Here is a 12,227-nt window from a genome sequence, read left to right on the forward strand (position 1 = left end):
TTCCCTGAGGTAGGTGTGCTGTTAGCTTCTCCTTCAGCAATTTCTCTCTCTCTCTCTCTCTCTCTCTCTCTCTCTCTCTCTCTCTCTCTCTCTCTCTCTCTCTCTCTCTCCTTTTCTTTTCTTTTCTTTCCATTGGACCACACCCAGAGGTGCTCAGGGGTTACAACTACCTCTGTGCTCAGGAATCTGTGCTCGGGGAACCATATGAGATGCCGAATTGAACCCAGGTGGGCCATGTGCCAGGCAAACACCCTCCCCACTACTGTGCTATTTTTCCAGCCCCAAGGCCCCTCGTTTCTGAATGGCTGGGCCCCTAGTGGCTATGAATCTGGAGGAATGAAGGATTCTGGGTGAGAACAGGTTATCCAGTGGGGACCCCTCTCCTACACACCCCTCACTTGCCCGCCTGAACTTCCTGCCTTCACTTCTCTGGTGCCCATACCGGTGTACTGGTCAGCATAGCCTTGTGTGTATGGGGGTCACCCACACCCTGGTTGGATGTTTTGGGAAAAATCCACCATGCTGGGCTTCCTCAGGAGAGTGATATGCCCTCCACCCAGGGGCTGGACAGGGAGTGGGGGACTCACCTGGTGGAGCGGACGTAGTGGGGGCTCCGGACCCGCAGGTCTGGGGTGGACGGCACGCTGGACTGCGAGTTCCATGGGGGGAGGCCGCGGACGGGGCTGGACTGCAGGCAGCCGCTCCCCACTCCCGCCTCCCCACAGCTCCCGGTGCTGGGGAAGCGCTTGTGGCCGCTGTGGGGCAGAGCAGGGGGCCTCTGGTCACTGCCTGCCACTGCCCAGCCTGACCCGCAGCACCCCTCGAAATCTGCTCCACTCACACTAACCCAGTGCCCCTCACCACCTGCAAGTGGCCTGGGCCCCCCTCCGTGGGACTTTTCAGGGTGCGAGGGGAGGAAATGAGGAGAACAGAGCAGTTACGAGCCCAGAGCGCCAAGGCCACGGCTGTCTGGCTAACGCAGTTGGATCTGAAAGACCCGGGATTCCCGCTAGCAATTCTCCCATGGCCCAGGGCCAGAGTGGGTTCAGATTTCCTAATTAATATCCAGGATCTGGCAGCCTTGGGAGCCCAGACATCCTAGCTCCAAAGGGGTGCAGGCAAGGGGCGCTGTGAGCCTAAGTGGCAGGTACTGCAGTGTACCTTGATCCTCCTGTACCTGAACATGCTCCCCTTCCTGCCCCATCCCACCCAGCCACGGCCCAGTCACCTGGAGTGGCCGTAGGAGGAGCGTTTCTTGACCTTCTCGTAAGGCTCGTCGAGTGAAGACTCGCTCCACATTTTCGGCTTTATGGGGGACTTGTCGTAGTCGCCTCGGTGACAGTGCATCTGCCTGAGGCCCTCCAGCGACTGGGGGGGAGGCGGCCTGTTGTGCGACGGTGGCCGGGGCGGGAGGCCTTTGTGCGGAGACTGTAAGGGGGACAGTGTGCTGGTGACATGTGGGTCTTCTGCGCAGAGAACGAGAGAGAGGCACTGAGCAGGGGTCCGGTGCTCCCCGATAGCCTGCGCCCGCCCCACAGTATGGCCGGGATCTGCAGTGCCGAGGCCACATGCGGCAGGATTGGGGGCCACTCCCTGCAGGGCTTGGGGGACCATATGGGGTGCTGGGACTTGAACCCCAGTGGGCTGTGTGAAAGATGGTCTTTCAAAACTATTTTTGTTTTTGGGCCAGATCCTGCAATGCTCAGGGGGGTTACTCCTGGCTATGTGCTCAGAAATTATTGGTGGGGCTCAGAAGACCATATGGGACAGCAGGTTTTGAATCCTATGGGCTTCTTGAAAATGGTCTTCTTTTGATTTGGGCCATGCACAGTGAAGCTCAGAGGTTACTCCTGGCTCTGAGCTCAGGGATCGCTGCTGTGGGCTTAGAGGACCATATGGGATGCTGAGGATTGAACTCAGGTTGGCAGCATGCAAGGCAAATGCCCTCCCCACTGTGCTATCACTCTGGCCTGCTAGATGGTCTTTTAACCAACTGTCCTCAATGGTTGGGCAAGAACCTGGGTCCCCAGTATTACAGGGGAAGATAACAGCCTTGTTGAGGGGGCGGAAGAGAGTGGGGGAACAGAGGAGAGGGGTACAGCCCTCTAGTCACCCAATCTGTCCATGGGTGAGGGATGGGCATCTCTCTGGGAGTTGGGCTGAGAGGGGATTCTCAGCAGAGACTGGATGAGAGGTGAGGATGAGGTGAGGTGCACACAGTTAACCTTGGACCCCCAAATCCATTTCCTGTGTACAACCCACTGCTCAGGCTCCACTGGGACCTGCTGTCTCCCAGGCCCCAATCAGGAAGGCACTTCAGGGCACTGGTTCTCCTGATACACAAGGGCTTGGGCGACCCAAGTGCTGGGCCCTGCACCTATGGTGCTCCTCCACTGTGGCCTAATGCTCCCCACCATGATTTGGGTTTCCCTTATTCTGGCTTGGTGCTCCCACTGAAGCCTTGTGCTGCACTGCTCTCTCACCATGGCTCCCCACCCTCACAGCTCCCCTCTGCGCTCCAGCCACCATCCATCTGACCATCACTGCAGGGTGACCTCATGCACCCTTGGGGACAGCCATGGAAGGAAACTTTCCCAGTGGGGCAGAGGGAGTCCCTGTCTGCCTGGGCTAGAAGACAGCATTCTGGCCCAGGCTGGGCAAGAAACCCCCACCCGCACAGTCCTCTGGAGAGTGCCAGGTATGGCTTGGTGGCCTCTGAGCATCCCACAGCTGCATCGTCTATGCTTCTGGGCTCCCAACTGACACTGCGCCATGATGGTGAGGGTTACAGGCATCACAGGAGCTCCCTGTTCACCCTCTACAAAATCTGTCACACTGGCTCCATCTAAATGGGTCACCAGACAAGTTTCTCAGGATCAGGATCATTATTATGATTATTATTTTGATTTTGGGCAATACTCCTGGGTCTGCACGTAGAAATCACTTCTGGCAGGCTTGGGGGATCATATAGGATGCTGGGAATCGAACCTGGGTCTATCCTGGGTCAGCCGAATGCAAGGCAAACGACCTACAGCTGTGCTATCTCTCCGGCCCCTCAGGATTATTCTGAGCTGGTTTCACACGTTGAATTTCTCCCTTTGAAGCATGCTAGAATTTTCTAGAATTTTCCCAGAAGCAACTAATAACCACTTTTCTGTAGTGTGAGAAGGGCCCATGTGCACGTCTCTTCCTCAATTGCTCCTCCTCAGGCAGATGGTCACTGCCTCATGCCCTTTGCTGGGACCCCACAGATCACTGGATATTCTGGGTCCACTGGCACATAGCCATAGAGTGAGGCCCACGGTGCCTGTCCTGCCCACCCTGTTCAGTGACCCCGTCCCAGAGAACCTGCACTTTGACACCCACCCGATCCCCCAGGATCTGGCAGGAGGTGCCACCTACCATCGTCCAGAGCAAGGGCGTCGGACAGAGAGCTGTCTTCACTGGCGAGGTTCCCATCTGCGGAGGGAAGGAAACAGTGGGGTTCAAATGGAATCCATGAACTCGACTCAGCGGGAGGCCTGGAGTCCCCCCCCCAACTCTGCCCAAAATCCCCCAGCCCCCTGTGGGCACCACTATGCTGAGACACTGATGGCCACATAAAGGTCTGGGGAAGCCATGTTCTGTCCCTGCCTGGCCTAGGGTCATGGAAACAGGCTGGCCAGGGTGGACATTCCTCAGCTTCCCTACTGGCTGGTCAGTGGCTCCTGCATCTCCCTGTGCCTCTCATGGTAAGACCGAGGTGCAGGGTGCAGCCTCTCCCCTGGACCCTGAACCACTGGCCAGGAGGTTGTCTCAGGAGTCTCAGCCCCTCAAAAAAGGGGACTAGGCCTGTGTCTTTTCTATAGTCCATAGAAATAGAAAAGCAATGTGGGGACAGAGGGAGCTATTCATAAAGGGCTGAAGCATGACCTTGCTTGTATGGGGCCCCAAGTGTGACCCCAGCACTGTCTCCCTCCCCCACCCTCTAGCTCTAAGTACAGTACTGGTAAATTCTGCACGGGCACCTGAGCATGGCTGGAAGAACCCCACCCCAACGAGCATGCTGGGAAACCAAGAACCCCAGTACTCCTTTTCTTCAGTAGCCCCCTGTGCCAGGACCATTATTTCAAAGTGGCAGCCAACAAGAGTGGTCAGGTTCTTTACTGTTCTAGAATGTTCTATACTCAGCCTCTGCTGGCAGACCTACCCGACACCCTACCCTCGTAGGCATCAGGGAAACTGGCTCTTCAGGGGCTGCCATTGGGCTGCCTCTATCAACCCTCTCCAGAACCCAAGCCAGAAGCTGCTTTTAAGACCAGAAGACACTTAGCCACAGGCAGGATGGGGCAGGGACAGTTAGGACCCAGAGCTGGGCTCAGGTGTTTGAAGATTCCATGTATAGTGCTGCTACAGCTTCCTACAAGATTAGGGTGCCCTGGCACGTCCCCTGTGTGTCTCTGTCCTCATGTGTCAGTACTGCTATGCACACACGTATGTCTGCAGATTATTGTGGTGGGATCCATGTAACACAAAACTCAGCACATTCACAACCTGCAGCTCGAGTTAAGGCAGTGAAGGCCACCACCTCACTATCCAGCCATCCCGACCCCCCTCAGCACCCCACTGTGGTAGGGAGACCCAGTGGGGGGGGCATGGCCTGACCTTCGATGATGAGTGAGGCCCTCTGTGTGGGCTTCTTGCCAGCCCTAATACGATTCTCGTTGATGGCATTCTCGATGTCCTGCAACTTCTGCAACGCATTCAAGTAGGACGTTTTCCGCTGTTTCTTCAGCTTCTTGCTCACATTGGGGTCGCTGGCCAGGCGGCGGGCGGCCTCGGTGATCTGGGACTGTATGGCAAACTCCCGCTCCAGCCGCTCCAGCTCGGCTTCCTGGAAGAGAGGGAGGGAGGAGACTTAGGGGAGACACGCTCCTTTCTCATGTGACCCTCCTGCATGCACCTCTAGGTCAAAGGGCCTTGGCTCACTGCCCCCCAGTACATTGGGGCCTTGCCTCATTGATCCCTGGGACATGGGCATCGCCTCATGGCCCCTGGTTTCCAGTGGATTCACTTCACACCAGAGTTGAGAAAACCTAATCATCTGGCGAAGTCATGTACTGGGGACTGTTTCCTTCTTGTGGAGGGGAAACCTTGCACCACAGGAGGGGAACAGCAATTCCCTAGACCCTCTGGGTGACCCCTGGGACAGCGCCCATCCTGGAGAGGAAGCTTCGTGTTGGGTCCGGGAAAGGGTGCAGCGTGGACTCACCTCGCCCTTGGGCAGGACCTTGTGCTCATCTAGTTTGAATGACGTCCCGATCCTCCTGCGGACCACGGGAGGCTCTTCCCCTGGATCCAGTGGGTACTCGATGGGCAGCTGGCCCGTCAGCTCCTGCAGAGACAGCCCAGGGCAGAAGTCAGAGCAAAGTAGGAATGGGATCTGGAACCCTCAGCTCTGTGCATGTGCCATAAAGCACACATACTCTCACATACATGCATACACACATGTCCAGCTGAATTTTGGATTTGGAATAGCAACCTTGGGCAGCAGGCCCAAGCTATGTGCTCGAAATGTGAGTCCATTTCTTTCGACATGACAAGGGCCCTTTCATGTTTTACAGGGCTCTCCTCCTCCCCACCCCGTGTTCTTGGGGCCAGACGGTGCTGACTCAGGGGTCGGTATATAACACACACACGTGTCCCGCTGTCTCAGCGATGTCCCAGGTCTGAGGTCTGCGCCTTCTTTACAGACCGACAGACGCTGCCAAGTGATTCCTAAAGTCTGCTCCCAGGGGCTTGAGTGAGAGGACAGCCAGGAAGGCATTTGCTCTGAGTTCGAACCCCATATATGTCCTCTCACCTCTTTTAAAAGTGATCCCTGAACACCACTGGGTGTGGCCCAAACCCCAAATCCTCCTCCTCATCATCATTATCATGACCATAATAATAAAGAATCAGGGTAATGTCTTCCAGTCTAGTTTCCCAGTGTCAGAGGCTCTGATAGAGAAGTGCAGGAGAGGCACCGAGCATCGCACACTTGGCATTTGAGGGAAGAACCCCTGGATAAGTGGTGGGGAGCTCCACAGCTCACAGCTATGGCTGGAGAAGAAGATTCCATGCACAAAGACCACAGCCTGGCTGAAACAGTGGGATTCGACCTGGTAGCTGACTGGGCACTGATTGGCACCAAGGCCATGTGGGCCTTTCTGGCGCAATCTGAGCCCTGCTAGGGCTATGAGGGCAGGGCCTGCAGCCTGCTTGGAATATTTATCACCTACTGTGGGGTTGGTGCTGGAGGCTAGGTCTGAGTGGCTGGTGTTATTTGTGAATGTGTTTGTGAATGCAAATGTCCAATATGTGAGTGTTTGTACGATTATGAGTGTGTTTGTGATTGTGTAAATTTGTGAATCTGAGTGTGTGTCAGTGTATGTACGAGTGTAAGTGTGCATGTCCTGGGACTGGCGAACATGTGTTTGTAACTGGGGCAATGCTTTATTCATTGCAGAGCCCCTACCGCTACTCTTGGGGTCAGAGCTTTGGAAACAAGCCAAGCCCCAGGATTCTGACTCCTGAGCTCAGGATGACAGCAAATGTGACTGTGACCACAACCATGACCTCATCGCCATTTCCGCCCCCTTTATTTCCTCTGTGGGCGCACGTCTTGGGACGTGCTTTTTATCCATACCCCAGAGCATTCCTTACTTCAGGAACATTATTGCCCTCAAAATGCCGAAAATGGGGGGGGGGGCAAAGGTGTCAGAATGATTTGATGGATAATTCAAGGGTGCTGGTTTGGAAACAAAGAACTCATCTGCGGGGGTGGGGGTGGGGTGACGGGCACACCCGGCAGTGCTCAGGATTTACTCCTGGCTCTGTGTGCTGGAACCATTCCTGGTGGTGCTCAGGGAACCGTTCCTCTGTGATGCTGTGGATGGAACTTGGGTCAGCCACCTGCACGGCAAATGCCCTCCCTCTGTGCTATCACTCAGTCTTGAAAACAAAGAACTTTTTTGGGGGGAAAAAAGAATAGAGGTTTCTTATTTCCTTCCCTTTGTGCCTGATTCTCCACAGTGAATCGAGTTTCTGTGGAAGCAGAGTACCTGGCAAGGAATAACAGCCCATACTGGGGATTTGGGGGTCTGGGGCTCTCCTTTTTTTGGTTTTTGGGTCACACCCAGCAGCGCTCAGGGGTTACTTGTGACTCTATGCTCAGAAATCACTTCTGGTAGACTCAGGGGACCATATGGGATGCCAGGATTCGAACCACCCACCTTCTGATGCAAGGCAAATGCCCCGCCTCCCTGCTATCTTTCTGCCCCACTCTCCTGAAATTCTTATGACTATTCCTCATATCACACACCTTGCTGCACACACATGTGCGTACATACATGTACTCGCCCACATTCTGCTTTCCTCGCAAGAGGGCGGCAAGCTCTCAGCCACACAGGCTTCCTCGCTCAGCATGTTTCTCCAATTTTCTGGGGACCTGTTTGCTGTGGGGCTACAGGATTTCCCCTGATTGAAAGCAAACAAGGCTGCTCACAAATTATTAAATGCAGGCGCCCTCACCCTCACCCACCCTCGTTTCTTGCAATCCTTCCAGCAGATTCTTGCTGCGGAACTGGTGAATAGCAACAGTTTCCCAGCACAGGCCCTCCTGGCCAATGGGGCTGTATTAACTTGGAGGGCCTGCAGGCAGGGGGGTTTAACTCAATCCAGAGCCTAATTAAGCCAAGGGGGACTGTCACATGAGCTACTGGGGGAGGGGAGGCAGCCCTGGACCCCAAGTCTCTAAGCTGGGGCCGGAGAGATGGCACAGCAGTGTTTGCCTTGCAAGCAGCCCATCCAGGACCTAAGGTGGTTGGTTCGAATCCCGGCGTCCCGGCGTCCCATATCGTCCCCCGTGCCTGCCAGGAGCACCACTGGGTGTGGCCCAAAAACCAAAAAAAAAAAAAAATCTCTAAGCTGTGGGAGGGAGCACTCCCGCTGGCCAAGTCTAAGGACACACAGAAGAGTGTGGTGTGAAAATGAAAATCAAACTTTCAGACCCGCCATCACCGTAGTATAAAAAGACCTTGAATATGTTTGAACCCCAAGACATGGCGCAGAGACCCACCCCAAGATTTCATTAAAAGAACCTGAGCCTCACTGGACGACGGTGTACCGGGGAAATGTCAGCCTCCTTGGGAGTCCCTTGGAGCAACCCTCAGTCATTCCTAGTGTCATCTCTGGGAATGACATTTGGCTCCCCCAAGACAACGGGACCACCATGACAGGCTGGCAGGTTTTGCAGGAGAGTAGCAGTTGTTGGCCCTGAGCCTCCAGTGGGGTCCCCTTGGTGGATGCTGAAAGTCCCTATACACTGGTGACTTCATCTAGGTGTTTCAGGGCCACCCTGACTTCCATTCTAAAAGGGACCCATCTACTAGTCTGTCCCCCTTGCTCTCTGCTCTTGTGATGAAGTGCCACTAGCAAAGGCCATGGCCACAGGGCTGCACCCCACGTCCCATATGCCTGAATAGCCACAAGGCCCACGCCTGCTGCAAGCATGCGCGTGACACACACAGACACACACACACACAGACACACACACAGACACACAGACACACACACAGACACACACACACACACACACACACACACACACACACACACACACACACCACTGCCTACTTACCGCCTCCCTCAGGCAAAGCTTCTTGAGCTCATCCAGCCGCTGCCGCAACGTCTCCTCCAGCGCTTCCTGCCGGGACCTCAGGGCCGCCAGAAGGTCCTTCTTGGCCGACTGGGAGCTGTCGGATTCCTGAGAGCCTGTGGGCAGACAGTAGGGTCACTAGGGCTAGATCTGGGCACCAGCCTGCACCAGTGAGGGTCGATGCACATGGCCATAATTGGGCAAGAGTGGGAAGGACCCAGAACTTGGGGGAAACTGAGCAGTTGCCCAGTACTGGCACCAGGGATGGTATGTTGTGGGGTGGAAGGACAGGCTGGTGGTTCAGGCCCAGAGACAGAAGAATCTATTTGTCTGTCTGTAACACAGCTGCAGGCTCACTTGGCCCCCAAGCCCCAATAAACTAAAAACCAAAGCACATCTACTTAAAATTTTTTCTATTTATTTTTACTTTTGGGGGTCATACCCAGTAGTGCTCAGGGATCACTCCTGGCAGGCCCCCCATATGGTGCTAGGGATCGATCCTGTGTTGGCTGTGTGCAAGGTAAGTAAGTGCCTTACCCACTGTACTCTCTCTCTCTTCAGCTCCTGGTATTTTTACAAGATAGTTTATCTGTATCCAAGCCAATTCTCCCCCTTCCAAAGGAGGCCTGTTTCCCCCGCAGCCTGGAATTATCCACACCACAATCCCAGCAGCAGCTGACTGCTGGCTAAGACGGCTCAGTGAGACGCAAACTAGGAACCCAACCAAAGGGGCAGCTCGCTCCAAGGCCCCACGGGCAGGTTAGATGCAAAGAGTTATTATAGGCAGCTGCACTGTTTGGACTCTGCAGCCTGGCCCCATTGCTCCGGGGCTCCCCCTTTCTGGCCAGAACCAGGCTTCCTGGAAGAGACCCAGCTTGTCCCTGCTTTGCTTTCCCAGCCCAGGGAGTGACACGCTTGGAACGAGCAGGTGCTGTTAGGCCGTGTTCCCAGAGCCCAGAAGAATGTCCGGCCAATGCCATGTACCCCGGGATGCATCGAAGCAGAGACATTGCTTAAAATTCTCGACAGTGAAAATTTTAAGAGTCTAATGGGGGGAATGAAAATCCTCGCCGAACGGAGCCTGGCACTGTGGTCACGCCGTGGGAAGGCTGGTGTCATAAAGCTGTCATTTCTCTGAGCAATAAACCAGAGGGCTGCAATCCAGCCATGAAATTCTAGCAGGATTTGGGGATGTGGGGAGGAGCACCGAGGGGCTCCCTTCCTAGGTGATGCATTTGAGCGCATTCCAGTGAAGGAGGGTGATGGGTTTGAGCTGAAGGCAAAGCAAAGCAGCACAAGGTGAGGAAGAGCTTCCAAGTGTGGAAGGCAGGTCCTGAAGAAGTCAGTGTCCTGGAGATATGGGTGACCCACAGGTACAGAAACAAATGCATCAGGTGAGGTACATGCTATGGGCCCCTGAATAAGACTCCATCTCAGACCACGCCCAGGCTGCCAGGGCAGGTGACTCTCAGCCCTTGTTCTGAGTCAAGTACAGCTCATGGGCAAAGCTTTGGGGGCCCAGAATCAACACCCACAATCCTAGTGGGTTCTTTGGGACCGGAAGTCAGTTTACTTACTGACTAGCTCATGTTGCTTCTGGAACTTCCTTGCTGACCACAAGTCCCTTCCCCGCTGTCTGACTTGGATGTGTCAGTTTTAACTTTTTTGTTTTTGTTTGGGGGTCATACCCGGAAGTGCTCAGGGGTTATTTCTGGCTCTGTGCTCAGAAATTACTCCTGGCAGGCTCAGGGGACCATATGGGATGCTGGGGATTGAAATTGGGTCAGCCACCTGCAAGGCAAGCACAACATCCACTGTGCTATCGTGCTATCTTTCTGACCCTGTCAGTTGTGTGTGTGTGTTGTTTGTTTTGGGGCCACACCTGGAGGTGCTCAAGAGCTACTCCTGACTCTGCTTTCAGGGGTCATTACTGGCAGTGTTCGGGGGACCCAGTGGGTTGCTGGTATCGAACCCATGTTGGCCATATGCAAGTCCTCATTGTGCTATCTCTTGGCCCCGTTTTTTGTTTTATGGGCCCAGTCTTCTGAGCATTCGGCATTCTTTCAGCTCTTCACCCTGCATTCACCGGGAGATTTCTAAACTCGATACGCAAGGCACCCTCCCTTCAGGTCCTTCGAGACTTAATCTAGTGGTGTTTCCTGCAGCGCTTGGTTAGGGTCCCTGTAGAGGCAGTTTCCAGATGTTCCTCTCATGCCCTAATCTCACACCTGTCTTCCTCCACTGTACCCACACCCAGGGAACCCCCAGCTCATGGGCTCCTGGACAACCCTGTAGAATCATGCTCTGCTTCTCTTAGGCTTCAGCACCACACACCGAGACATTTGCTGAGACTTTTTTTTTTTCCAGCTCTGCTTCAGACTGAGAACAGAGGAAGGCAAAGGCCTCCTGGACGGAAGTGGGGCCTGAGGCTTCCAAGGCAGGCTGGAGACGCGCAGGCCCAAGAGGGTTTCCCTGTTCCAGGAACATTCTCCACTTTTCCCTTTCACCCCTGACTAAGCTCTCTGTGGGAAAATGTGACGGATGGACTAAGGCTGATGGATGGATGCCATCTAAATGCAGAGTCACCAGAGAAAACTCCAGAGGCAAAGCCCATCCTGTGAGGATGGTGTAGTGCCTGGTTATGGGACTGGTCAGGCTTTGGTCTGGAGTCACAGGCCCAGGCCGCATCCACCCTGGCTCAATTGTTCTTCTCCAGTAACTATCTTTTTTTGTTGTTGTTGTTTGATTTTTGGGCCACACCCAGTGATGCTCAGGGGTTACGCCTGGCTATACACTCAGAAACTGCTCTTGGCTTGGGGGACCATATGGGACGCTGGGGGAGCAAACCTCAGCGAGTGCTGGCAAGGCAGACACCTTACTGCTTCACGCCACCACTCCGGCCCCTTCCGTAACTATCTTGATGAACTTGCCCTCAGAAGTTGGGCTGGGTGGCAGCTGCCCTGCTGGCCAGCTGGCATGGTCCCATTTATTTCATCTCTAAGTTTTGGGCTGCTCCTAGAATCACCCAGGGTGATGTCTGCCTCAGTCCATGTAGCACTGGGGCTCTGACCCTGGGGATTCAACCCAGGGCCTCTCGCCTATGCTCAGCCCCTGAGCTGTCTCCTGGGCTCCTAGTGCACCCCTTGACCCTGGAGATCCCTTCACAGGAAGAAGCTGGTGGAGGTTGAGCTGATGTGGGCCTCTTGCGCCTAGACCCCTGGGTAGCATTTCCCTTCAATCTCTTTTTTTGTGTTTTTGTTTTAGTTTGTTTTTTTGGGTCACACCCTGCAGCGCTCAGGGGTTTACTCCTGGCTCTACGCTCAGAAATCGCTCCTGGCAGGCTCAGGGACCATATGGGATACTGGGATTTGAACCACCGTCCTTCTCCATGCAAGGCAAACGCCCTACCTCCATGCTATCTCTTCGCCCCGTCCCTTCAATCTCTTAATAGCAGTGAGAAGAGAGAAAATGGCTCATTCCCACTTGGCTATGAGGCTCATGTGGGGCTGAGTCGCAAAGCTGGCACTGGGGTCCATCCCTGGCACTCCCT

At 54.6% G+C, this 12,227-nt stretch overlaps 1 protein-coding gene across 3 annotated transcripts in view; it reads right to left on the minus strand.

Annotated features, from left to right (window-relative positions):
- FRMD4A (FERM domain containing 4A) overlaps positions 1-12,227 on the minus strand; it is a 337,218-nt gene that overhangs the window by 11,221 nt on the left and 313,770 nt on the right. For all 3 annotated transcript variants that reach the window (XM_049777757.1, XM_049777756.1, XM_049777758.1), the window contains 6 exons: positions 8,660-8,793; positions 5,252-5,374; positions 4,645-4,873; positions 3,403-3,459; positions 1,229-1,466; positions 588-755 (listed from right to left, as the gene is read on the minus strand). In XM_049777757.1, the coding sequence (XP_049633714.1) occupies positions 588-755; positions 1,229-1,466; positions 3,403-3,459; positions 4,645-4,873; positions 5,252-5,374; positions 8,660-8,793 (949 nt within the window). The remainder of the gene's footprint in view (positions 1-587; positions 756-1,228; positions 1,467-3,402; positions 3,460-4,644; positions 4,874-5,251; positions 5,375-8,659; positions 8,794-12,227) is intronic.

Source organism: Suncus etruscus, chromosome 7 (genome assembly GCF_024139225.1).
Source record: "Suncus etruscus isolate mSunEtr1 chromosome 7, mSunEtr1.pri.cur, whole genome shotgun sequence".
In the NCBI taxonomy this organism is placed as follows: domain Eukaryota; kingdom Metazoa; phylum Chordata; class Mammalia; order Eulipotyphla; family Soricidae; genus Suncus; species Suncus etruscus.